General features: G+C 42.5%; 1 protein-coding gene across 1 annotated transcript in view; it reads left to right on the forward strand.

The window, feature by feature from the left end:
- The first annotated feature begins 4,845 nt into the window (after positions 1–4,845).
- The window catches only part of LOC138741309 (ras-related protein Rab-39B-like), a 35,019-nt gene continuing 12,217 nt past the window's right edge, over positions 4,846–27,647 (forward strand). The window contains exon 1 of the mRNA XM_069895167.1: positions 4,846–5,156. Within this exon, the coding sequence (XP_069751268.1) occupies positions 4,942–5,156 (215 nt within the window). The 5' untranslated portion in view covers positions 4,846–4,941. The remainder of the gene's footprint in view (positions 5,157–27,647) is intronic.

Raw genomic sequence — 27,647 nt, forward strand, 5'->3', positions numbered from 1 at the left:
TGTGGTTGAGCTGGCATGACCACTATTTATTGACTAATTTGCCATGTCATCAGGCTCCAGGGTTGAAAATAGATCACAGTGAATAAAATACCCCTGATGAATTTTATTTTCCCTGGCTGAGTTTGAAAGTTCAGCAGTGGCTAAGGGAATCAAGTATATCACTTTCTACATTCCATTTGGGCTCAACCCATTGAAGGAACTCAGGATCCCACTAAATCTTCCTCTAGTCTCTCAAAAGGCACATTTATACAGCCACTGAGAAGCAGAAAATTTCAGCAGTGTAAAAATGTCCTGACTGAATTCCATCCCGTAATTTTTCCACCAAGACCCCCACACATTTTTACGGACAGCTGCAGGCACACCATAAGAAACTAAGCTAATGAATATGACAAATACTCACCGACAAACTGCAATACAGGAAGGCAGTGGAAAAGTGCTGTGTAAACAACCACTCTGGAGGTAAGTATGCAAATTTTTAAATAGAATTTTTCCTTTATTTTTGTGTAATAAAAAAAATCATGAGGTTTTTTAAGTTGTACTCTGTGATTTGTGTACTTCTATTCTTCTGTACAATTGCCTCAAACACCACACATTTTCTCCGAGCATTTTCAACAAATAAATTCTCACATTTTTTCAGTGTACTTCACACTGGTTCTCAACATTTTTCTTTCCACTCACATACCACTTTAAGTATTCCCTATGCCATCTGTGCTCTATGATGAATAAGGGATTGCTTAAGGTGGTATGTGAGTGGGAAGGGAAGATTGGGAACCACTGCTCTAGACCCAATTGTTTTTGAAATATTTTACTTGAGAAAAATTGTCATTGGCCCATTTCCTTTAGAGTTATGAAACCGTGCACATAATGTTTCAATCAGTGGTTTTCAAACTTTTTCTTTCCACCCACATACCACCTTAAGCAATCCCTTACTAATCACAGAGCTCCTATGGCATAGGGAATACTTAAAGTAGTATGAGTGGAAAGAAAAATGTTGGGAACCACTGGGCTAGCCATTTGATATCAGGTATTTTCGAACAAGAGCAATAAAATATATCAGTAGCCCCATTTTAACAAATACCAGGACTGTAATTAGCTAGATCCCCATTGCCAAGGCTGCCGTACCAGACTGATTCTCAGCCAGGGAGAGGAGTAAGCTACCAATGGCAGAAGTTAATGCCTTGTAAAATAGGTTTTAAACCATTCATCCATTGGGAAGAGTGAAACAGAAGTCTGCAGATGCTGTGATTGTAGTAAAAAAACAAGCTGAAATGCTGGAAGAACTCAGCTGTTGAATCCATTGGGAAGAGGCCCTCTCATTAACCTGTCTCTGCTAGTCAACTAACAACACCTCTCCTGGGGCAATAATGTGCAGTCCAAGCTATTGCACATATTATAATGTCTAAACCCACCACTTTCACAGCATTATTAGACCAAATGTCAAGTTTATTATGATCTGATTACACGTACAACCTGACAAAACTGCATTCTCCATTCCTCTGTGCAAAGCATGCAGACACACAACCAGACATAACACACACCATAGAACAATTAAGCATGCTGCCAAAAAAAATACATATGTGTTTGCAGAACAAATATTCATATATGGTTGAAAATAAATATTATTTTGTGAAGGATATGGAAGCTATGAAGAGGGTGCAGAGGAGATTTACCAGGATGTTTACTGGATTGAGAAACAAGTCTTATGAGGCAAGGTTAGCAGAGCTGGGACTTTCCTCTTTGGACCAGACAAGGCTGAGAGGAGACTTGATAGAGGTTTACAAGATTATGGGAGGCATGGACAGCCAGCATCTGTTTCCTAGGGCAGGATCAGCAAACACCAGAGGACATATATACAGAGTGGTATGGAATGCCTTGGCTGGGATGGTTGTGGAGGCTGAAACACTGGGGGCATTTAAGAGACTCTTAAACATGGGTGAGAGAAAAATAGAGTCCCATGGGGTAGAGAGGATTTAGTACTTTTTTTAGGAAGGAATATGTGGGTCAATGGTTGAAGGGCCTGTACTGTGCTGTATTTTTCTATATTCTTGGATGGTTAGTGTGAGCAGTAACTTTGTTCGCTCAGCATTCTCACAACCTATGGAAAGAAGCTGTTCCTCAGCATGATGGTGTTGACTCTGATCCTCCTGTATCTTTTTCCCAATGGGAGCAGCTGAAAGATGCTGTGTGCAGGGTGATGGGATCTTCAACAGTTTTGCGCAACCTTTTCAGACAATCCCAGTAAATCACGTTGATGTGGGGGGGGGGGGGGGGAGGGGAGAGGGATCGTCTCTGCTGGTCAAGCTCTGCGCTCTACTGCACAGCATCTTTGTGCATGAATGACCCAAAGCACTGGAGAGGTATCATTGTTATCTGTTCAATTCATAGGTAGGGAAGGAAAACCAGTGAGAGCATCCTCTCTGAAGCCATATTGCCCAACATCATGGCTGGGATCGCACTTAACCAGGTCTTTGGGCACCAAGCAGCTGGGACTCTGAGGGAAGGATACCTTGGAAAGCATTCTGACTGGTTGCAACATTGGTATGGAGGTGCCAATGACGAGGAAAAGAAAAAACTCCAGAGGGTTGTTAACTCAGACAATGCCATCACAGGCATTGGTCTTCACTCTATCGAGGACATCTACAAGAGGTGGTGTCTTAAAGCAGCCTCAATCCTCAAGAACCCTCACCACCCAGGCCATGCCCGATTCACACTGTTACCATTGGAAAGGAGGTACAGGAGCCTGGAAATTAACATCCTACGGCACAAGGACAGCTTCTTCCCCTCCGCCATCAGATTTCCACGTGGAAAATGAACCACAGGCAATAACCCACTTTCTCTTTTTTGCACCAATTTATTTTTAAATATTTTTTAGTAATATTTGCATTGTGATACTGCCCCAAAACAACAAATTTAGTGACATGTTCATGACAAATATTGATGATGTCACCCTTTTGTAACAGACTAGACTCCAAGTTCTATCAAACCTAGAGATTTCGGGGTGATCAAGACATGAAGGATGTTCACAAAACTCCCTCAACGACATACAAAACCCTGCTGAAGGGGCTTCTGGAACCATGTGGAGGAATATTAAAATACTTCCCATCCACTTAAACCCAAAGTAAAATGGTAGAACCAGCCACAAACCCTTTTGCCCTCTCAAACTTCCCCTTTGGCAGGATCTGGGGAACGCATCTTTTTAACTGATTCAAAGATCCACAGGACTGCAGAGAAGGTGACAACCTCCATCCTCAGGGAATGCCTCAGGAGAAGGTGCAATGAACCTCTGGCTCAGATGCTGCACCCCACAATAATGAGGCCCTCCATAAATCTTCGTCCGCGAAGCCAAGCCAAAGACATTTTTTGCACAACGATCTATTTATCCTTTTATATTTTTTTTCTCACCCCAATAATTAATACTCATTGTTAGTATGTTTTATATTCAGATTTATTGTCAGTACATACATGACATCACATACAACCCTGAGATTCTTTTTTCCTGCAGGCAAAGCAGAATTGCCATTTATTGGTAGTGCAGAAAATACCTACCCAACGTACACTCGCAAACAAATAAAATATAAACTATGCAATTCAGAGAGAGTTTAAAAAAAAACAGTGCACAAGTAAGTGTACTTAAATGAGTCCCTGATTGAGTTTGTTGAGTCTGATGGTGGAGGGGGAGCAGCTGTCCCTGAACCCGGTGGTACTTGTCTTGCGGCACCTAGACCTCTCTCCTGATGGCAGCAGCAAGTGTGCTGAGTGGTGTGGGTCTTTGATGATCGCTGCTGCTCTCCGATGGCAGTTCCCGACAATGGGGTGGGTTTTGCCTACGATGTCCTGGGCTGTGTCCACTACTTTTTGTAGGGCTTTAAACTTGGGAGTATTGGTGTCCCCATACCCAACGGTGCTGCAGCCAATCGACACACTTTGCACCCCACATCTGTAGAAATTTGCCAGGGTTTCAGGTGTCCTGTGGTTAGTAAGAGATAGCGCCTTTGGAAGACTACACAAAAGAGTCTGGAAAAACAACCAACTGAAAAACCTCACAAAGATAAGCGTATACAGAGCCGTTGTCATACCCACACTCCTGTTCGGCTCCGAATCATGGGTCCTCTACCGGCACCACCTACGGCTCCTAGAACGCTTCCACCAGCGTTGTCTCCGCTCCATCCTCAACATCCATTGGAGCGCTCACACCCCTAACGTCGAGGTACTCGAGATGGCAGAGGTTGACAGCATCGAGTCCACGCTGCTGAAGATCCAGCTGCGCTGGATGGGTCACGTCTCCAGAATGGAGGACCATCGCCTTCCCAAGATCGTATTATATGGCGAGCTCTCCACTGGCCACCGTGACAGAGGTGCACCAAAGAAAAGGTACAAGGACTGCCTAAAGAAATCTCTTGGTGCCTGCCACATTGACCACCGCCAGTGGGCTGATAACGCCTCAAACCGTGCATCTTGGCGCCTCACAGTTTGGCGGGCAGCAGCCTCCTTTGAAGAAGACCGCAGAGCCCACCTCACTGACAAAAGGCAAAGGAGGAAAAACCCAACACCCAACCCCAACCAACCAATTTTCCCTTGCAACCGCTGCAATCGTGTCTGCCTGTCCCGCATCGGACTGGTCAGCCACAAACGAGCCTGCAGCTGACGTGGACTTTTACCCCCTCCATAAATCTTCGTCCGCGAAGTCAAGCCAAAGAATGAAAGTGGTATGTGAGTTGGGCGAGCAGAGGGAAGGGAGAGGTGGGAGTGCAGGAGGAATGGGTGGAGTTGTCTTCGCCTTCTGTCCCAACCTGTCCAACAAGTGATGGTGTGGAGCTGGGAGCGATCACGTGAAACTCTGAACCAATGCCCGGGTCTGAACTGAACGTCTCCACTTCCGTCATGGGGAGAAGTTTGTAGCAAGTTTAGCGCGCCTTGCCCACACCGGGGGCGGAAGGTGCCATGGAGGAGGGATGGCAGTACCAGTTCCGCATCATCTTGCTGGGCGACTCCACGGTGGGCAAGTCGTCGCTGCTGAAGCGCTTCACCGACGGCAGCTTCTCCGAGGTGCAGGATCCCACGGTGGGAGTGGACTTCTACGCTCGCCTCCTGGAGGTGCAGCCGAACTGCAGGATCAAGCTGCAGCTTTGGGACACCGCTGGCCAGGAGCGCTTCAGGTCGGTAGCATGGACGCCTTGGCTCGGGTGCCAAGTCAGCCCACAGCCTCGCCCTTCAGTTCACTCAGCCAACACCTTGGGTGTTCAGGAATCCCTTCCACACCCGCTGTCCCCGGTGCTGAGTCACCCTCGCAGTTCACTCCATCTCTCCCCACTTCTCCCTGAGAGATTTGCTTCGGAAATCACGACTGTCCTCTTGAAAGTGTAAGCCCCCCCCCCCCCCCACCCCATCAAAAAAGTAACCTCTTCTCACTGTAACTTTTAGGAAGGAGGTACGGAAGCCAGAAATCCAGCGCTTTGAAGTGCAAGAACTGTTGTTAGCTAAACATTTGCCAGGATCCGGAACCGTCCTGTACTATCGTAACTTTAAACTACTCCGGGACCATGAAAGGATGTTCTTGCACTGACTGTCATTTTGCATAGTTATTATTATGTTCCATGCTGGGGTAATTTACTGTTGTAGTTGGTGTACTTTGCCTCCCTGATTGGCTGCGACATGAATTTTGTTGCATCTGTGTGTATGATAATTACATTGAAGTTAACCAAGCTTCCACAAACAGTTGCAGATGTGATCATCTGTTTGGGAAATGGTTTTGTACTCTGGGGTGAGCTCTGCTTTGCATCTTGCTGTTTATTATGTATCTCACAGTGGGAATCGATCATCCTTTTGTTTCACCTTTAATAAGTTAGTGTGTCTGTGGATCACATGGGTTCCTCATTCTCGTTTCATGAAGTTACCAAACCACAGTTCATCTCTCCATCACTGGTAGCATGCCTGTTCAATGTATGTTTTGTACCAGATCAATATTCTCATTAGAGCAAAGCCTTCCTTGTATTGAGTATCTCAATACTCGTTTGTTCTAGATTTTAAAAAAATAAAACATAATCTGCTCCTGACTCACATTAAATCATCCAGGCTCACCCTATCCAAGATACTCCCTTTGTTCTACCTATCCCAACCCATCCTTCTCTGGAACTGAACACTAACTTATTTTCTCCCCTCAGTTCTGGTGAAGAGATTTGAAATGTTAACTTTTGCCCAACCTGCAAAGTGCTTCCAATGTTTCTTTTTTAGATTTTCAGCAAGTTGAGTTATTTTGATCTTCATGTTCAGGTTCTCGAATTTGAGTTCCAGAAACTGAAACTCACAACCTTCTGATTCCGCGGCACGAATGCAGTCCACTGAAGCATAACAGCATTTATTGTTGGTTGTGATGTTGTGTGCCTGGGTTTACACTTCAAGAGAAAAATCTCTAAAGAGACATTGTTTGTGGTTTACACAGCTGCATTCTAACTCTACATGTGGTTTTGTTTTTGGTTTTATGTCATGTGTTTTTTTTTAAAGTACTTTCCACGAAATAGGTGAAGTGATTGTACAGGAGAGAAGATTTACCAGCATGTTGCCAGGGCTGGGGAGATTGTAAAGAAACACAAAACCAGCAGATGCCAAAATCTAGAGCAATCAATGAGAAACTGAGGGAATTCAGCGAGCCATGCAACAACCACAGGTAAAAATGGTCAGTCAATATTTTGGATCGGAAAACTTTATCAAGATTCAAGTGAGATATCAAGTATATCAAAGATGGGGAAGAGCCTCTCAACCACTCCCCTGCTTCTTCCCCCACCCCAACCTGCTTTCACCATCTTGATATGCATGATATCTCCCTTCCCACTTTGGTCTCCATAAAGGAGCCCAATGCTTTCCATCCATGGATATTGCCTGACCCACTGGTTCCCTCCAGCTGCCCTTTGTTCGTTCTGAAATTGTAGCTGGAAAGAAAGATTTGATTGTTAGGGAATCAAATTGTTGGATGCCTGAATCAGGACAGAAGGTTAGTTGATGCAATGACCTGGGTTTGACCTCCCCTTTGGTTCTGTGTATCTGATGTTTGCAGGATGGCCAGTTATTCAGCCTCTGTAATTTGCCTTTGGTGTGTAAGTAAAGTGATTGAATCTGGGATGAGTTGTGAATTGCAGAGGGAATGTAACAGGAGAAGTTTAAATGAATGCTCGATGGTTAGCACACACTGGGTGGGCTGAAGGGCCTATTTCCATGTTGCACGATGATGCGAAACTGAAAGTGCTGGACATGCTCAGCAGGACAGCAGTTGTGGAAGGAGAAAAGGAGTTGATATTTGGAATCGAAGAACCTTGTGTTGTTTCCTTCAAAACAGAGGAGGGTGAGGGGTATAAAATCGAAAGAGAACAAGTGGATTCTTCAATAGAGAGAAGAATGGGTATCAACATCCCTGAAGATCAATTGCAGGGCCTCCATGTTGATGCAATCATGAGGAAGGCTCGCCAGCGGTTATATTTCATAAGGTGTTTGAGGAGATTTGGTACATTACCAAAGATTCTGGCAAATTTCTACAGGTGCATTACTATCTGGCATAGAGGTACTAATGCACAGGACAGAAAGAGGGTACTGGGAGATCCAAACTTGGCCAGTGCCATCACGGGCATCAGTCTCCAAAAAAGCCTCAAGAAAGCAATCTTTATCGTCAAGGACCCTCACCACCCAGGTCATGCCCTTTTCTCATTGCTACCATCAGGATGGAGGTACAGGAGCCTGAAGATAAACATCCAACGGTATAGAAACAGGTTCTTCCCATCTGCTGTCCAATTTATGAATGGAAATGAACCTATGCACATGACCTGAATTTTTTTTTCTCTCTCTCTTCTTTTTTATTTTTTATTTTTTTTTAAATCTTGTATCTTCGGAATTGTAATTTTGCATTTTGTTCTGCACAATACTGTTGCCACAAAACAACAAATTTCATGACGTGTGTTCATGACAATAAACCTGATTCTGAGAGAGATGAGAAAAATAATCAGGTCATAGCACAGATTGGCAGAGTATGGGATGTTAAGCAACTCACTGTCAGAAGGGATGATAGAGACGGATGTCCTCGTGTCCTTTAATGTTACCCAGTTGTGGATAGAAGACCCTACTAGACCCAGACATGGTGCTGGAAGGCAGGGTTAGCTTGGTGGCTCTTTCCCAGCCAGCACATAGAAGACTGGTGAACACATGCTTCTGATGTTGTAAATTTTCTGTGATTTTGTTTGTTTGTTTGTTTGTAGTTGTTGATTAAACTTGGAAACTAATTTGATAATTAAACTTCAGTCAATGACAATGTTTTGGTCAATTCAATATGAACCGTGAGTACAGAGGAAACAATTTGTTAGCAGATGAAAATGTGAAGCCTTTTAATACATGGGAACACATTGTTTATTCAGAAGATCAGCTAGGGGGTTTATTTCAAAGTGATCTGTAATGCAGTTGTAGCAATCGATCATCCTTTTGTTTCACCTTTAGTAAGTTAGTGTGTCTGTGGATCACATGGGTTCCCCATTCTCATTTCATGAAGTTACCAAACCACAGTTCATCTCTCCATCACTGGTAGCATGCCTGTTCAATGCATGTTTTGTACCAGATCAATATTCTCATTGGAGCAAAGCCTTCCTTGTACTGAGTGTCAAACCAAGAGGCAGCTTTCATCCAGAAGGTGGTCCTTATCTGGAACAAGCTCCCAGAGGACACTGAGGAAGTGCACACAATTATGATGTCCTGAAATGCAGAGGAACTCAGCTGGTCTTTTCAGTGTCCATAGGAGGTGAAGATATATTGCAAACTTTTCAGACTTGAGCCCTTCTTCGAGGACTAAAAGGGAATTTTAGAAAGTCTCAATTTAGAAAATACTGGGTGGAGGAGTACTAACAAAAGGTGTTTATCATGAAAGGAGAGGGAAGGGAGAGACAGAGTTAGGGGAAGAAGTGAAGGGTAAAAAAATATTTTTTTGTCCCTTATATTCCAATGGCTTATTATCTTCTCTAACCTTCTTTCTTGTCTACTCCAGTATGTTTTCTCTTGTAGTATATCTTAAAAGTTTTACCAATATGGATCTCAGTTTTTGATCTGGTGGCGGTTTCGGTACCAGTGCTTTATCCGCCCTTTCGATTTCTATTTCTTCATGTGAATCTGTCGTTCCCAGAACCTTCGGGATCCATCCTTTTATAAATTCCTTCATATCTGACCCTTCTTTGCCTTCTTTCACTATTTTTATGTTCTTTGGCCTACTATAGTTTTCCAATACGTCAATTTTTTGTGACAATAAATCTTGTGTCTCTTTAATTTTTTTTTTTGCTTTCTTCCAACTTCCCTCTTAACTCATTTATCTCCATTTCTACAGCAGCTTCTCGTTCCTCCACATTTTCTACTCTTTTCCCTATTTCAGTCATGACCAACTCTAAGCTTTGCTTTCTGTCTTCAGCTCTTTTCATTTTTCTTTTGATTGAACTAAATTCTAATGATACCCATTCTTTTAATGACCTAATTTGTTCTTCAAAAAAGGCTTTATCTAAATTTTGTCCTTCTATTTTACCTTCTTTCTTTGAAATTCTTGGTCTTCTTCCTCCTCTTCTTCTGTGTCTGTATCTATGTCTGTGACATCTTCTTCTCTTCTCTGTATCTGTGTATCTTCATCTTTCTCTGGTGAGCTGCTTCTGTATCCTTGCTGGGCCTCTTGCTGCAGGTTGACCCACTGCTGGGCCTCCTGCTGCAGGTCGTCCCCCTGCCGGTCGCCCCATTGCAGCTCACCCTCTTCCAGCCCTTCATTCTCTTTTTCACCACTCTTCCTTTCTTTCTTGCTTACTTTCCCCAGCTGAATGCCTCGATACTGGGCGTCTCTCAGCTGGCCGCTCCTCAGCTGAGTCCCCCTCCCGGTGGCGTTAACCTTTTTTACTTGCACACTACGCATGCGCAACTCTTCGCGCATGCACAGTTGCGCACCTCTTCTTGGCTCTGAGAGCCAGTTTTGAAGTCCGCTGGTTGGGAGGACACCACTCCTCTGGGGACTCACCAACATCGGAGACCAGCCGCTCCTCTCCACGGTGGCTCTCTGCTCCGACGTGCAGGTAAGGCCTTCTTTTTTCTCCAGTGATTTTCTTCCCTTTTCTCTGTTATTCTTACTTTTTCTCTTTTGGGTGCCATCTTCTGTCTCTTCCCTGTAACTTTATCCTTCTCTTCCTGTATTTTACGTTTATTGAGCTCTGTTTTTTCAAACTCTTTTTTCTTTCCTCTGGTGAGGGCTGGTTCCACTCGACCAGCCATTAGTCCATCACTTGACTCCCCCCCGAGAAAAACATTCTTGAAGCTTGACATCCTTTAACTTAGTGATGTGGCCTTGATGTGGACAAATGGGTGTGTATGGGTCTAAGGGTCAGCATGGATGGGCAGATGGACCAAAAGGTCTGTCTTTATGATGCTCAGACTCTGATTATATGACATCAGTAGAGAGTTGCGAACAGCCAGAGATGTCATTTTTCATGTGCACATGAGCAATCCAAGTTAGAAGGTGCTGTTGTCTCTCAGCTGAAGTGACCTGCATTCAACCTGACCTCAGGTGTTGCTTAGCTGGACTTTGCATCTTCTCCCCTCGTCCATGGGTTTTCTCCTACAGACTAATAAAGTGCACTTAGTAGGTGAGTAATAGAACCTGGGACGATTGATGAGATCACAGGAAGAATAAAACGGGATAATGTGAGTTTGGTGTGAATGGGTATGGGCAGATTCAGACTGATGGAGAGTGAGGGTGGGGAAGGGACGGGTGTTTGCTTTGGTCTTGTTTGTTGTCTTAACTACTACAACTAAAACAAACTTGCATTGCTGGTTGAGAACTTGTGCAAACTTCAAAAGTGCTGGAGAGACTCAGCAGGTCACGCAGCATCTAAAGGAAACAAAGGGTAACCAACATTGCAGGCATAATCTCTTTGTCAAGGTATGAGCAAAAATCGGCAGGTGCCTGAATAAAAAGGTGGGGAGGGGAAAGAGGGGAGAGAGAAACGGGCAGGGGGAGGAGCACAGATGAACAAGTAAGAGGTCATAGGTGAATGTGGGTGGAAGGGTACAAAAGAAAAAGAGGATGAGAAGTGATAGGTGGAAGGATAGCTCTCTGAATGGAAAGGGGTGGGGAGCTAGAGGAAAGGAAACGGAAGGATAGGGAAAGGGAGAGACTTGGGGGAGATGGAGAAGTCAATGTTAACACCATCTGGTCATATCTCCAACAGCTACAAGATGGTGATCTGGCATTTTAATCTTTGCTAAATTTTTCTTGTTCTAACCTATTATCCCCATCCTTGCTGCCTAATGTGACAACATTGCAGGTTGGCACAGTGGTTAGTGCAACACTGTTCTAATGATCAGGACTAGGGTTCGAATCCTGTGTTGTCTGTAAGAAGTTTGTACATTCTCACCATGTCTGTGTGGGTTTTCCCCAGGGGTTGTAGGTCACTTGGGTGTAATTGAGTAGCACGGGCTTGTGGGACAAAAGGGCCTGTTACTGTGCTGTATGTTTAAATTTAATATATTTTTTTTAAATGATACCGAATAATCAGTAACTACTCATTTCTGTAGATTAGCAATGAGTCAAGTGAAATACTCCTCCTGGCAGTCTGGGTGAACTCCCTTAATTGAGCAGGAATCTGACATTTGTAGGCCAGATGTTGGCTGGGAGACAAGGAAAATTACATGTCCCATTTGTTTGTCTGGATGAGAGCTTGTAGGTAACTGTGGCTTAAATTCAATATCAATAAACCAAAGGAAAGGCTTTGCTTCTTCTGTGGTTCAGTGGAAGGATTTGTGTTTTGCAGTCCATCAGGGACAAATCAAGCCATGAATCCTGCTGTGTGCTGAATTACTCTCAGGGAGTAGTCCACAGCTGGGTTAGTGAGCTGGGTCAAAATGATTTCACAATAAAAATGAGACCACTCCATGCATCACTGACTTGTGCAAATACATTCACTGTGTTTTCTTGAACTGTGCAGGCAAATATTTTTCTTTGGAATATGTCCATAAAAATAAAGCTGGATTTATTTGAACACATTGAAAGAAAATTCAGCCTGTTTTCCAGCTCCTGAATGGTTTTTCCAGTGGAGAAGTGTAGACTAGATTGTGGATCTTGCTGCCCACAGATAACCTTGTTTCTTTGTTTTCAGAATTGTGTGTTTTTAGTGGAGAGAGTTAGTTGGGACACTGTAGGTTAGAGCGGTACGGTTGGCACCATGCTGTTTACAATGCCAGTGTCCCAGTTTCAAATCTGCCATTGACCAGTGTTGCCAGGAATCTTGATGCCACAATCAGCAAAATGCTCACTCAAGTTCAACTTTATTGTCAGAATACACACATGACATCACATACAATCCTGAGATTCATTTTCCTGCGGCTCAGGCAAGAATTTCTACCTGTCAGTAACTGTAAACCAATGGTTCTCAACCTTTTTCTTTCCACTCACGTACCATGTTAAGTATTCCCTATGCCATAGGTGCTCTGTGATTAGTAAGGAATTGCTTAAGGTGGTACATGGGTGGAAAGAAAAAGTTGAAAACCACTGTTTTAATCGTCCCTAATTAACTTATTATGCGCACAGTTTCATAGCTCCAATGGAAATGGGCCAATGACAATTTTTCTCAAGCAAAATATTTCAGTAACAATTGGGTCGAGAGTAGTGATTCTCACCCTTCCCTTCCCACTCACATACCACCTTAAGCAATCCCTTACTAATCACAGAGCACCAATGGCATAGGGATTACTTAAATTGGTATGTGAGTGGAAAGAAAAAGGTTGAGAACCCCTGCTGTAAACTGTACTCCAGAAGAAAGCTATGTAGAACAAAAGAGTGAAATGTAAACAAACTGTGCAAATGCAGAAAAATGCTGTGAAACATGGGAAGTTTGCAGATGCTGCGTTAGTAGTAAAAACACAGAAAATCCTGGAGGAACTCAGAGGGTCAATGTTTAGATTTCAGATTTATTGTCAGAGTACCTACACATGAGAATAAATAATTCAATTAAACATGAATTGCAGTTTGAAGTAAAAACATAAAAATGCTGGAGGAACTCAGCCAGTCACTCAGCATCCATAGAAGGTAAAGATGTATTACCAGCATTTAAACCTGAGCCCTTCTTTCAGGTACAGAAAAACGCTGCCTTAATGCCAAGGGCATTCACTCTCACCTCTCCTCTAGAATCCAACTGTTTGGGCCATGTTTCCATCAGATCTGGAGCTGACTCGGCTCACTATCTGCAAACTGGGAATGGGTGAGTAGGCTATTGGTGAGGTGGTGGTGTTCGATGGAATCAGAATTTATTGTTATGAATGTGTCAAGAAATTTGTTGTTTGGTGGCAGCATCACAGGTACAAATATTGCTATAAATTACATTTTTTTTAAAATTGTGCAAAAGAAGAGAAAATGAGGTAGTGTCTACGGTTCAGAAATCTGATGGCTGAGAGGAGGAAGCTGTTTTTGTACCACTGGGTGTTTGTCTTCAGGCTCTTGTACCTCCATCCTGATGGTAGCAGTGTGAAGAGGGCATGGACTGGGTGGTGAGAGTCCTTGAGGATAGAGGCTGATTTCTTGAGATACCGCCTCTCGTAGATGTCCTTGATGGAATGAAGACTGATGCCTGTGTTGGCGCTGACCGAGTTCACAACTCTCTGTAGTTTTTTCCTGACCAGCGCATTGGCATCTCCAAACCAGTCAGAATGCTCTCTATGGTACACCGGTAGAAATTTGCAAAAGTCATGGTGACGTATCAAATCTCCTCAAATTCCTCATGATTTATAGCTGCGAGTGACGCTTCTCTTTTGATTGACAGATTCCACCTATTTTTACTGATGATTGAGAGTAAATTGTGTGGCAATCAAACTAGATTTGTCTCTGCTAGTTGTCAGATAGTTGTCCATGCTGTAATGGACAGGAACAGCTCTTGTGAATCTTTTGGGGTCATCAACTACATCTGGTGCTTTTGCTGTGGTTTCCTTTATCTCAGAGAGACTGGGCTCAGACTGGGAGGTCACTTTGTTCAGCACCTCAACTCTATCTGCTGCAATAGTGCAGATCTCCCAATGGCCACCCATTTCAATTCTCCATATCATTCCTTTGCTGACATGTCACCCCATTGTCTCTTGCACTGCCAGACTGAGATCACCTGTAAATTGGGGGAACAACACCTCATCTTCCGACTGGGCACCCTCTAAGTGGATGGCATTAATATCAACTTTTCTGGCTTTTGTTAAACTCCCCCCTTACCTTTCCCTATCTCTGCCTCTCGATTCCGTCTCCTGTCTCACAAATATGATGAATTCTGTCCTTTATCATATCCAGTTAACACCTTTTGTTGGCCTGGATTCCTCCCCTGTTGTTTGAATTCTGAGACTTTCTGCTTCTAACTTATTCTACTTTTTGCTTGAAGAAGGGCTCAGGCCCAAAATGTCGGCAATATATCTTTGTCTACTATGGATGCTAAAAAGACTGGCTGAGTTCCTCCAGTTTTTTTTTAACTACAATCACAACATCTGCAGCCTTTCGTGTTTCACTCAGGAACAGCTGGCTGCAGGCATAGCTGGTGGTGGAGCATGGATCTTCAGTGCTACAGCCGGGAAGTTGTCCACTCCAAGAAACCTGTGCTCTGTTCAGTGCTCTTGGCCATTTCTTAATACCAAATCCTCTTGCCCCCTGGCATCCAACTAATGCTGGGAACCTTGGCACAAGCTGGGAGTAATCTCCCGCACATTTTTTTTTTAAAAAAAGAATAATTGTTAATTACAAATAGACTTTTCATCATGGTTGGCGTAGCAGTTGGCGCAACACCTTTACAGTGCCATCGATCGGGACTGAGGTTCGAATCCCACACTGTCTGTAAGGAGTTTGTACGTCTTCCCTGTGTCCGCCTGGTTTATCCCCAGGGGCGCTGGTTTCCTCCCGCTGTTCAAAACGTACTGGGGGGTGTAGGTTAACTGGGTGTAAATTGACCTGTTACCGTGCTGTATGTCTTAAATTTTAATTTTTAAAAATTTATATTTAAATTATTTTTAAAAATAAATTATTTTTTAAATTTAAATTTTAAAAAAATTATCTTGCATTGCCTCTGCAGCTGTGTTGCTCTCCCATGAGCTTGTGTATTGTGACATGACCGGACTGGAGCAGACCACGTCAAGCGTCCATGCTCAAACTGGTTCTCAATATGTCAGGTTTCATTTGCAAGGAGAGCCCCTCCTTTCCCCTCTTCACATGTTGGGTCCTGTCTCTGGGTTCAAACTCTGACCTCAGCACTGCTGCAAGGGAAGCCACGCCAAGTTAACACCATGCTCCTAGCGTCATTGATTTTCATTGGGACTTTCCAGACTGTTATATCTGACTCAGGATTAACCTTATCAACGTAAGTAAACAGATGGATTCTGCCATCCCACAGTCTCGGCTTTTGTTTGTCCAGTGACAAAACCAACTTTTATAAAATTCTCAGGAGAGCCTGGATATTGTGCAGCCAAGAAAATGTAAGAAACAATACTTCAACAGCTTAAAAGTGCCAGAAAATATTTTGAGTTTGTAGAATTGTATGCATGCACGTCCATAAATGTGTGTTTACTTGTGCATGAGTACATATTATTTGTATGTAGAAGAGTCCCAGTCTCATTGTATGTTGTAGGTATGTTTCTTTGGGAGGGGTACGGTGTGGGTTTTTACCACATTTCCACCAGAACACTGAATGCACCACTAGTTGTTGCAGAGCTAATGACTCCACGAAGGGAAAAACAGAGGTACACATTCCAGTGATCATTGAGGGATCAGAGGTAGAGAGGGTGAACAAATTTAAATTCTTGGGAGTCACTGTCTCGAAGGATCTTTCCTGGATCCAGCACACTTTATAAAATTGTTTATTTTTCACACTATGAACCATATCAATCAAAATACATACAAACATTTCCCTCTTAAATATACACAGTGGCATTTTCTCCCCTATTTTCCTCCTACCTTCCCTCCCTCCTTCCCACCCCCCTCCAAACCATTAAAATTTCAACATATACAATACAATAAAACCATTAAACAATGTCATCACACAATGAAAATAAACAAGAAAATTGTTTTATCTATTTTTACACACTGGATCAGGTCATTTTGTTTTCTCATTTTATCATTTTAGGTGGTGAAGGTCCGCGGTAGGATTTCTCTGTTGTGTTCCATGTACGGTTCCCAAATTTGTTCGAATACTGTGACTTTATTTTTTTAATTATATGTTATTTTTTCCAATGGAATACATTTATTCATTTCCATGTACCATTGCTGTATTCTCAGGCTCTCTTCTGATTTCCAGGTTGACATTATACATTTTTTTGCTACAGCTGAGGTTATCATAATAAATCTTTTTTGCGCTTCATCCAGTTTGAGGCCTAATTCTTTACTTCTTATATTACTCAGAAGAAAGATTTCTGGATTTTTTGGTATGTTGCTTTTTGCGATTTTACTTAATACGTGATTTAGATCTTCCCAAAACTTTTCCACTTTCTCACATGCCCAAATTGCATGTACTGTTGTTCCCGTTTCCTTCTTACAGCAAAAAGATCTATCTGATAATGTTGGATCCCATTTATTTAACTTTAGGGGCGTAGTGTATAGCCTGTGTAACCAATTATATTGTATCATGCATAACCTTGTATTTATCATATTTCTCATAGTTCCAGAACATAAGTTTTCCCATATTTCATTTTTTATCTTTATGTTTAAATTTTTTTCCCACTTTTGTTTGAGTTTATAACTTATTTCATCATTTTCCTTCTCTTGCAGCTTGATGTACATGTTTGCTATAAATCTTTTTATTATCGTTGTTTCTGTAATCACATATTCAAAGCTGCTTCCTTCTGGTAATCTCAGTCTGCTTCCCAATTTGTCCTTCAAGAAGGTTTTCAGTTGGTGGTATGCAAACATTGTACCATGAGTTATTCCATATTTGTACTTCATTTGTTCAAATGTTAATCAATTATTTCACAAAAAAAAAATTTCTATTCTTTTAATTCCTTTTCTCTCCCATTCTCTAAAGGAAAGGTTATCTATTGTGAAAGGGATTAGTTGATTTTGCGTCAATAATAATTTTGGTAGTTGGTAATTTGTTTTTTTTTCCTTTCTATGTGAATCTTCTTCCATATGTTGAGTAAATGGTGCCGTGCTAGTGAACTTCTATATTGCACCAGATTTTCATCCCACTTATAAAGTATATGTTCTGGTACCTTCTCCCCTATTTTATCTAGTTCTATCTTGGTCCAATCTGGTTTTTCCCTTGTTAGATAAAAATCTGATAGATACCTTAATTGTGCTGCTCTATAATAATTTTTAAAGTTTGGTAGCTGCAAACCACCTTGTTTGTACCATTCTGTTAATTTATCTAAGACTATCCTCAGTTTCTCCCCTTTCCATAAGAATTTCCTTATTATTCTCTTTAGTTCATTTAAGAATTTCTCTGTTAAGGGAATTGGTAATGATTGAAATAGGTATTGTATCCTTGGAAAGACATACATTTTAATGCATTTTACCCTCCCTATCAATGTTAGTGGCAATTCTTTCCAATGTTCTAAGTCATCCTGTAATTTCTTCATTAATGGCTGATAATTTAATTTGTATAGTTGGCCTAAATTATTATCTAATCTAATACCTAGGTATCGGATTGCTTGTGTTTGCCATTTAAATGGTGATTCTTTTCTAAACTCTGTGTAATCTGCATTATTCATTGGCATCGCTTCACTTTTATTTGCATTGATCTTGTACCCCGATATTTCTCCATATTCCTTCTAGTTCTGTTAAGTATACTATGATGTCATCTGCAAATAGACTGATTTTATATTCCTTCTCCTTTATTTTTATCTCTTTTAATTTTATTTTCTGTTCTTATCAGTTCTGCCAATGGTTCTATTGCTAAAGCGAACAGTAAGGGAGATAGTGGACATCCCTGCCTAGTTGACCTACTTAATTTAAATTGGTTCGATACATATCCATTTACTGTCACCTTCGCCAATGGTCCCTTATATAATGCTTTAATCCAATTAATATATTTTTCTGGTAGGTTGAACCTCTGTAATAATTTGAATAAATAATTCCATTCTACCCTGTCAAAGGCTTTCTCTGCATCTAAAGCAACAGCCACTGTTGGTATCTTATTTCCTTGTACTGCATGGATTAAATTAATGAACTTACAGACATTGTCCATTATTCGTCTTTTCTTAAAAAATCCAGTTTGATCTTGCTTTACTATTTTTGATACACAGTTGGCAAATCTGTTTGCTAATAGTTTTGCTATTATCTTATAATCTGAATGAAGTGGAGATATTGGTCTATACGATGCTGGTGTTAATGGATCTTTCCCCGTCGTTGGTATTACTGTAATTATTGCTGTTTTACATGAATCTGGCAAGTTTCTTCTATCTGGTTCATTAGATCCAGCACACTTAAGGGCATCATGAAGAAAGCACATCAGCGGCTCTACTTCCTCACGAGTTTGGTATGACACCACAAGCTCTGGCAAATATGTGGTCGAAAGTGTGCTTACGGTTTTGATTATAAAGCCCTGTAAAAGGTAGTGGACATCGTCCAGTACCTCACAGGCAAAGCCCTCCCCACTATCGGGAACATCTACTGGGAATGCTGTCATCGGAGAGCACAAGAATCCACACAACCCAGCAGACGCTGGGTTCTCGCTGGTGCCATAAGGAAAGAGGTATAGGAGCGACAAGACTCACACCACCAGGTTCAGGAACAGCTGCTACCCCTCTACCATCATCATCAACAGACTCAATCAGGGACTCATTAAAGGACTCTTGTCCGCTTTATTGATTTTTAAAAGAAATCTCTATTGCAGTCATTTTGTTTACAGTCATTAACTGTTTATTTATTTGTTTACACATATACCAGCTTTTTTTTGTACTGTCAATAGGTGGTAATTCTTCCTCTCCCGCAGGGAAAAAAAAGAATGTTATGGTTGTATGTGATGTCAAGTATGTTCTCTGACAATAAATCTGAAATGTGAGCCATCCTCAACCTTTTGGCTTCAGCACCCCCACCTCTCCCCCCACCCCCAGTTAGGACTCTGCTCAAAATTTATGGCCCCCTTCCCTGTGAAGCCATCAAGTTTTGGATTCTTCCACACCCCTCTTCAACCGTCTACATAGAAAAACATCCAAAAAAAATTGTGTTACATGAGGGGTATGAAAAGGAGGCTTTTACTTAAATGTGTTGTGGGCCCTGGTGGGGAGGGGTGGAATGGGCTGTAAGACCCCCCATTTGGAATGGCTGTTGCATGTCATGGGCTGTAGGACCCCCATTTGGAATGGCTGTTGCATGTTTTTGCCCCATGGCAAGAGCACTGGGTAGCCGTTCTGGAACACCTGAAGATCATTGTTGAGCTGCATCGCACTGTTGAGTGATAGACCACTCCTGCCCCTCCGATAATAGTGCTGCACCAAGTCAACACATCATCAGCTTGGAGCATTTTGATGCATTGTCTATATTTTATGCTAATTCACTCCTCCATAATTGTTAGCATTTCTTGCCTCGTGTCCTACCTCATTACCTACAGTCCATTATCTTGGTCTTTACAATTAAACTAAAAGCAAAGATCAAAACACAGCTAGTTCTGATGAAGGGTTAAGTTAACTCTATTTCTCTGACCTGTTGAGTCTTTCCACCACTTTCTGTTCCTTTAGAGTCCTAAAATTTCTTCTGCTCTTATTATTAGCCATGCCTATAACGAAACTAGATTTAAAACTAGAGTTTAGCAATTGAAGCCCTGGGCAAAGAGGTAGCTGGATGATCAACAGGCAGCTCAGGTTGTGAGAGGATGGAGTGATACCAAAAGCCCTTACCTTGTCCTGTTTACTTCCAACTGACCTAAATGTGTGTTTGTCTGCTTGCTTTGTTGTGCAGGTTTTGTTACACTCCTAAACCAGCTTTGGAATGTAACTAATTAAGTTAACTAGTGACCTATCGTGGACACTCAGCATCTTTTCACTTGAGAGGAAGACACAACTTCCTGAGAAGACCGAAGCGGGCTAGGTTATGGACCAGCATTACGTCAACCTTCTACAGGAGCTTTATTGAGAGTGTCCTGGCTGGCTGCAACACAGTGTGGTACGGTTGCTGCAGGGAAATGGATTGGAAGACAATCCACAGGGCCATAAGAGTGGCAGAGAGGATCACTGGGGTCTCCCTCCAATTTCAATGATGTGATCTACTGGGACCATTGACTGAAGAGAGTGTGCAAGATCATTGAGGATCCCCTTCCACCACGTGCACAGCATCTTTCAGCTGCTCCCATTAGGGAAGAGATACAGGAGGATCAGAGCCAGCACCACCAGGCTGAGGAGCAGCTTCTTCCCGTGGGGAGTGAGAATGCTGAATGACGAAAGGAACTGCTCACCCTAACCATCCGAGACTCTCATATGTACAAAACTATTTATTTATTTGTATAGATGAATACTTGTCCTGCATATGTATTAACTCTGTGTGTGTGTGTGTGTGTGTGTGTGTGTGTTATGTCTGGTTGTATGTCTGCGGGTCTTGCACAGAGGACCGGAGAACGCTGTTTCATTGGGTTGTACTTGTGCAATCAGATGACTATAAACTTGACATAAAGCAAGTTATTACTCCCTTTTCCCTTGGAGTGGTATTTCTAGTTTGTTTTTTGTGGGGGGTTGAGGGAAAGGGAAGATCAGCCAGGACTACTGATGCTTTTTGCTCAGGGACCCAAGGGCAGATGAGGAGGATAAACAATGGGTTCTATCAGCATGTTGGCAGAGCAGCGCTTCTTAGAGTAAATGGTGATGGACAAAGTGAGCCACAGGCCTCTGACCTGATAAAAGTATGGAAGTGATAAGGCAAGTTTATTGACATCTGATTGTACAAGTACAACCTAACAAAACAATGTTCTCCGGTCCTAAGTGCAAACATGCAGACCCAACCAAACATTACAACATTATAGACAAATAATACATATGCAGGACTAATATTCATATATACAAATAAATATTGTTTTGTGATAAGAGAGTTAGTGTGAGCAGTTCCTTTGGTTGTTCGGCATTCTCACTCCCCGTGGGAAGACACTGCTCCTCAGCCTGGTGGTGCTGGCTCTGATCCTCCTGTATCTCTTCTCTGACAGGAGCCGCTAAAAGATGCTGTGTGCAGGGTAGAAGGGGTCCTCAATGATTTTGCACGCCTTCTTCTGACAATGATCCCAGTAGATCACATCGATTAGAGGGGGGGGGGCGAGGGGGACTCTAGTGATCCTCTCTGCCACTCTTGTAGTCCTATGGATTGATAGGCATAGATAGGCTACAGGGCTTTAGTCTTTGCCTTGGGGTGGAAATGCATAGGTCTACAGTGAGAAGGGGGTAAATTTAAAGGAGATTTGCGAGGTGAGTTGTTTTGTTTGCAAAGGATGGTACATGTTAGGAATGTGCAGGAGGTAGATGAATTAGATAATAGTTGATAATCATTAAGACAGACCCCTGAACAGTTAGGGAATGGAGGGATACAGACAAAGTGCAGGCAAATGGGGGTCAGATAAATGGGCATCATGTTCAGTGCAGACACAGTGGACCGCAGGGCCTGTAATTACCCTTCGAGATTCCTTGAGTAAAAATACAGAAATGCAGGAGGAACCCAGGTTTCACAGGAGGCAAAGATATATCACTGACATTTTAGGCCAGAGTCCTTCTTCAAGGTACGAGTAAAAAGCAGCCAGGTGCCTGAATTAAAAGAAAGGGTAGGGGAGTACAAACCAACAGATAAAAGGTGATAAATTTGATTTGGAAAAGAGGCCAGGAGAGGGGAAAGTTGAGAATTTATAGGGAGAGGGGGGAGGGTTTAGCTCCTTGAACACAACAGCTTGGGGGAAAGGGAGACTAGAGGAAAAGGGAAGAGAGAGAGAGAGAGAGACAGAGCTAGAGGAAAGGAAATGTTTAATAGACTGAAATTGGAAAAGTCAATGTTAATGCCATCCGGTTGGAAGATGCCCAGACGGAAAACGAGATGTTGTTTCTCCAATTTGCGGGTGGTCTCAATCTGGCAGTGCATGAGACCATGGACAGATATGTTGGCAAGGGAATGGGGCAGGGAATTGAAATGGGTGGTCACTACAATTTTTGCTATAATCACGGCACTTTCATGTTCATTACGAGGTTATTTAAATGCCTGTGGAATTTGGAATAGATCTATATCTTGCATAGAGAAGCAGTTTAATTAAAGGGTCAAAACAGTGTATTAGTGAAAATTCCACAAAAATTCAATCATTTAACATTGAAGTTTATTTAAGATATTTGTTTTAAGATTTCAGATTTATTATCAAAATACATACAGCACATACAACCCTGGATATTTTTTCCACAGGAGAAGCAGAATTATCACTTAATAGTTAGTGCAAAAAAAATTACACAGCATATACATGTAAACAAATAAAGAACTGTAAACAGATAACAAATGTAAACAAACTGTGCAATACAGGGAGAATAAAAAAAACCCAATAAAAGTCCTTAAATGAGTCCCTGATTGAGTTTGTTGTTGAGGAGCCTGATGGTGGACAGTAGCAGCTGTTCCTGAACCTGGTGGGGCGAGTCTTGTGGCACCTAGACCTCTCTCCTGATGGCAGCAGCGAGAACAGAGCGTGTGCTGGGTGGTGTGGCTCCTTGATGATTGCTTTTGCTCTCTGATGGCAGCATTCCCTGTAGATGTTCTTGATAGTGGGGAGGGTTTTGCCTGTGATGTCCATTCCCTCTTCTAGGCCTTTACCCTCAGGGGTTTTGGTGTCCCCATGCACCCAGTCAGCACACTTTGCGCCACACCTCTGTAGACATTTGCCAGGATTTCTGATGTCATACCAAACCTCCGCAAACTCCTGAGGAAGTCGAGGTGCTGACGTGCTTTCTTTATGATGCCATTGGTGTGTTGGGCCCAGGTAAGATCCTCTAAGATAGTGACTCCCAAAAACTTAAATTCCTCTCTACCTCTGATTTCCCCCCCACCCCACACTGATCATTGCATCATACACCTCTGGTTTTCCCTTCCTTTAAATTCTTGATGATCCTGCACCTTTAAGCAGTGGCATTAAAGCATTGTTTTGCCTTGGAGGTCTGATTGGGTGTGTTGCTGTTTAGAGCGCAGTCACTAATCTTGGCGCAGAATGTAGTTTGTTGCAATTGACTGGGATAACATTTAAACGGCTTCTTTGAATAATCTGCACTTTTCTGCAGCCTTAGCAAACACAGAGATTGGTCAAAATCTTACCAAAAATAGTTTTGTGAAGGACATGCATGTTGGGAGCCAGGGTATATTGTTTATGGAGAACATATGCAGTGATGACGCTGATGTTTGGCGTGACCAGTTAATGTTTAGAGGCAAACAAATGTGGATACACTCAGCAGGTCGGGCAGCATCTGTGGTGAGATAAACAGAGTTGACATTTCAGATCCATGACAAATGTTCTGAAAGAAAACTTTGGTCCTAGATGGTTTTTCTTTCCCCTCCACGGATGCTGATTGACCCATTGAATATTTTAGCATTTCCTGTATTAATGTCAGAGTTCGGAATCCATCTGGCGAATGTTCAAATCCACTCATTGTAGTTGGGGAATTTAAACTCTGTTAAATAAATTGTGGAATTGTTACAGCACAGAAAGAGAGAGTTTGTCAGAGCTGGTTGCACGTAGATCCGCCACATTCCTCCAAGGCTCCCACTCTTTCTCCAGAGCACTCCAAGTTATCTTCCCTGCTGACCCCATCTCATTCCCTTTTCAGACACACCTCTGCCCAAGAATGCTGTATTTTGGTGTGTTACTCCAGCGGGTAGCGAAAACTGCCCAATCGATTGTTGGAATTCAATTGCCTGCCATTGAATCTATCTATAGGGGGCAATATTTGGGCAGGGCGAGAAATATCAAAGATGCAACACACCATAACCATGAATTATTTACTCTCAAAAATAACATATAATTAAAAAAATAAAGTTACAGCGTTTGAACAAATTTAGGAACCATACATGGAACATAACAGAAAGAGCTTGCCTCAGACCTCCATCTCCTAACACGATAAGAAGATAAAAACAATTAGATTTAGTGGGTAAAAGTAGATGAGACCTTTTTCTTGTTTGTTTTTCCTTTGTGTGAAGATGTTGTTTTATGGTTTTATTGTATTGTATATGTTTAATATTTATTGGTTTTGGAGGGGGGTGGGGCGGGAGGGAGGGAAGGGTGAAAATGTCACTGTGTATATTTAATGAGAAACGTCTGTACATATTTTGGTTGATATAGTTCATAGTGTGATAAATAATAACCATATAACTACTTACAGCACAGAACAGGCCAGTTCGGCCCTACTAGTCTATGCCGTAACAAATCCCCACCCTCCTAGTCCCACTGACCAGCACCTGGTCCATACCCCTCCAGTCCTCTCCTCTCCAGGTAATTATCCAGTCTTTCCTTAAATGTAATCAATGATCCCGCCTCGACCACGTCTGTCGGAAGCTCATTCCACATCCCCACCACCCTTTGCATAAAGAAATTTCCCCTCATGTTCCCCTTATTATTTTCCCCCTTCAGTCTTAAACCATGCCCTCTAGTTTGAATCTCCCCCACTCTTAATTGAAAAAGCCTATCCACGTTTACTCTCTGTCCCTTTAAAAATCTTAAACACCTCTATCAAGTCCCCCCTCAATCTTCTACGCTCCAGAGAAAAAAGCTCCAGTCTGCACAACCTTTCCCTGTAACTCAAACCTTGAAATCCTGTCAACATTCTCGTGAACCTTCTCTGCACTCTCTCTATTTTGTTTATAAATAAATTTTTAAAATTATTTACTCTCCTCCCATCGGGCAGATGCGATGGGAGCCTTCACTTGTGCACCATGAGGCTTAAAAAGAGATTTATTCATGAAGCAGTGACGATGTTAAACATCAATTCACGGCGCTGAGTGGTGCTGCGCTTGTATTTTATAATCAGTAATTTTTAACAATTCATTTTAACATAGTGTAGATTTAATTGCACATGGTTTATTGTATGTTTTATCGTGATGTCTGTCACTCTGTTTTAATTTCTGTTGGATGCTGATTCCATTTCATTGGCCTGGTCAACCAGCGCAATGACAGTAAAGTTCATCGTGATCATCACCTTCTTCGGAGAGTTGGACTGCGTGGAAACAGCCCACCGTGTCTGTGCCGATCAAAACCCACGAGGTGCACATCCCTCTGGACCTCTCCAGATGTCTCTTCAACGTTGTCACTGTTCCTGCTTCCACCACCTCCTGTGGTAGCTCAACCAGAAACCAACTGCTCTTTGCATTAAAAATCTCCTCTGATCTCTTTTAATCGTCATCCCTCTTGCCAAAAAGCTCTTTCCTCAAGTATTAGACACCTCTTTCATCAGAAACACCCTCTTTTGCCAGAGGATGTTGAATCTGTGGAATTTGATACCATAGTGGTTGTGGAGGCTGTGTATTTAAGGCAGAGATTTATAGGTTCTTAATTAGCAAAGTGGGGAAATGGATCAGTTCATGTTTGAATTGAGGGCAAATTTGATGGGCTGACTAGCCTATTTCTGCAAAAACACACAGTAAATGCTGGAGGAACTCAGCCGGTCTTGCAGAATCCTTAGCAGATAATGATATATTACCAACATTTCAGGCCCAAGCCCTTCTTCAAGGAATAAGCAAAGAACAAGAAGGTGTAAGAATAAGGACTGAAGATTAGCCACGGGGAGAGGTCCAGACCAACAAAAGGTGTAATTGGATATGATAAGAGAAGAGGTGAGAATTGATTTTGGTTCTGTGAAAGGAGGCAGAGGGAAAAGGGGTATGTGAGAGAGAAAGAAATACAGAGCTGGGGGAAAAGGCCAACAGTGGGAAGAAGGATGGTGGGATTTAATGGAAACCAAAGAAGTCGCTGTTAATGCCATCTAGTTGGAGGGTGCCCAGATGGAAGTTCAGGTGTTGTTCCTCCAATTTCTGGGTGGTCTCAGTCTGGCAGTGCATGAGACCATGGATAGAAATGAGACAGGGAATTGAAAAGGGTGGCCGCTGGGTGATCCACTCTATTGCAGCGGACAATGCTGAGGAGCTCAACAAAGCAATCTTCCATCCTGCGTCCTGTCTCTCCAGTGTATTTGAGGCCTATTTCTGTTCCTATGTCTAATGAAAAAGACACTGCCTATCTATCTTAACTACATCTCAATTTTACACACCTCTATCCTGTCACCTCTCAGCCTCTTTTGCTCAAGATAAATCTGACCCAATCCATCGGAATGGACCTGCTAACTCTTATCACTTCAATCCATGGAATCCTTCCTTCAAAAAGTGGAGATAGTGGGGGTGGGAGGGGGGAATTGTAATCAGAGGGAAGGCCACATCAGATTTTTTTCAGATTTATTGTCAAAGTACATAACATGACGTCCCACTGAGGGTCTTTTTTTATGCGAGTGAGGCAGAATTGCCGCTTGTTGGTAGTGCAACAAAAAAACTGTACATAGCGTATACATGTAAGTGAATAAAGAACTATAAATGGATAACAAATGTAAACAAACTGACTGTGAAATACTGAGAGAATAAAAATAATCAATAAAGTGGACAAATAAGAGTCTTTTAATGAGGCCCTGAATGAGTTTGTATTTGAGGAGTCTGATGGTGAAGGGGGAGCAGCTGTTCCTGAACATGGTGGTGTGAGTCGTGTGCTACCTATACCTCTTTCCTAATGGCAGCAGCAAGAACAGAGCATGTGCTGAATGGTGTGAATCTTTGATGGCTGCTGTTGCCCTCTGATGGCAGCATTCCCTGTAGATGTTCTCTACAGTGAGGAGGGTTTTCCCTGTGATGTCCTGGGCTATGTCCACTACCTTTTGGAGGGCTTTACACTCAGCAGTATTCATGTCCAGACCGTGTTAGGTCTGCTTTGTTCATGAATGAGTGAGACAAACACCAGGCTGAGTCGAAATCAGGGTTCTTTGTTCTTTATTACCGGATTGTAACACTTGCGACTAACAAAGTTAGTCGGAGAATGCATTCTGCCGTTATCAGCAAAATGGTGATTTTTTATACCCTTGGATACATGCTTAGAACATCATCATATCATTACTTGTCCAATGACTAAAACTGTTGCTATCCTTTCCCTGCTAGCTTCCTGCCTCTCAATCCATCAATGTCTCTCTTATCTTGTAAGTACAAGGATGCATTCTGTTACTCCTTAGTACTGGGTGACTCCTTCTCCGGTCCCATCTCATGATGTTTTACCTAACAGGAGTACAAGGACACCTCCCCTTCTTGTTACTGCCCTGTACAGGGTAACTCCCTACACATTCCCATCTCATGATGTTTTACCTTACAATCCCTCCTTTGTCCTCTTTAGAGGACAATCTCGCCCTGACTATGCTACCACCGCGTTACATTATTTCGCCTATTATTGCCAAGCTCTATACGGGTTCTGTTCACAGGGTAGTTCGGCTGGTGGGCGAGGGTTCCCCCAACCCTCCTTTGCGTACACCCCCCATCCGTCACCCCGATCCCATTGCCCGTTTACAAGTTTCATCCCATTTGCCCCCAAGCAAAAAACTAGCTAACCCCCCCGTACATTAGTAAATTCCCAAGTTAACATATGGTCTACAATCTAATTCATAATACTTGTTCTACAATCTGATTA

Source organism: Narcine bancroftii, chromosome 8 (assembly GCF_036971445.1).
Source record: "Narcine bancroftii isolate sNarBan1 chromosome 8, sNarBan1.hap1, whole genome shotgun sequence".
NCBI lineage: Eukaryota > Metazoa > Chordata > Chondrichthyes > Torpediniformes > Narcinidae > Narcine > Narcine bancroftii.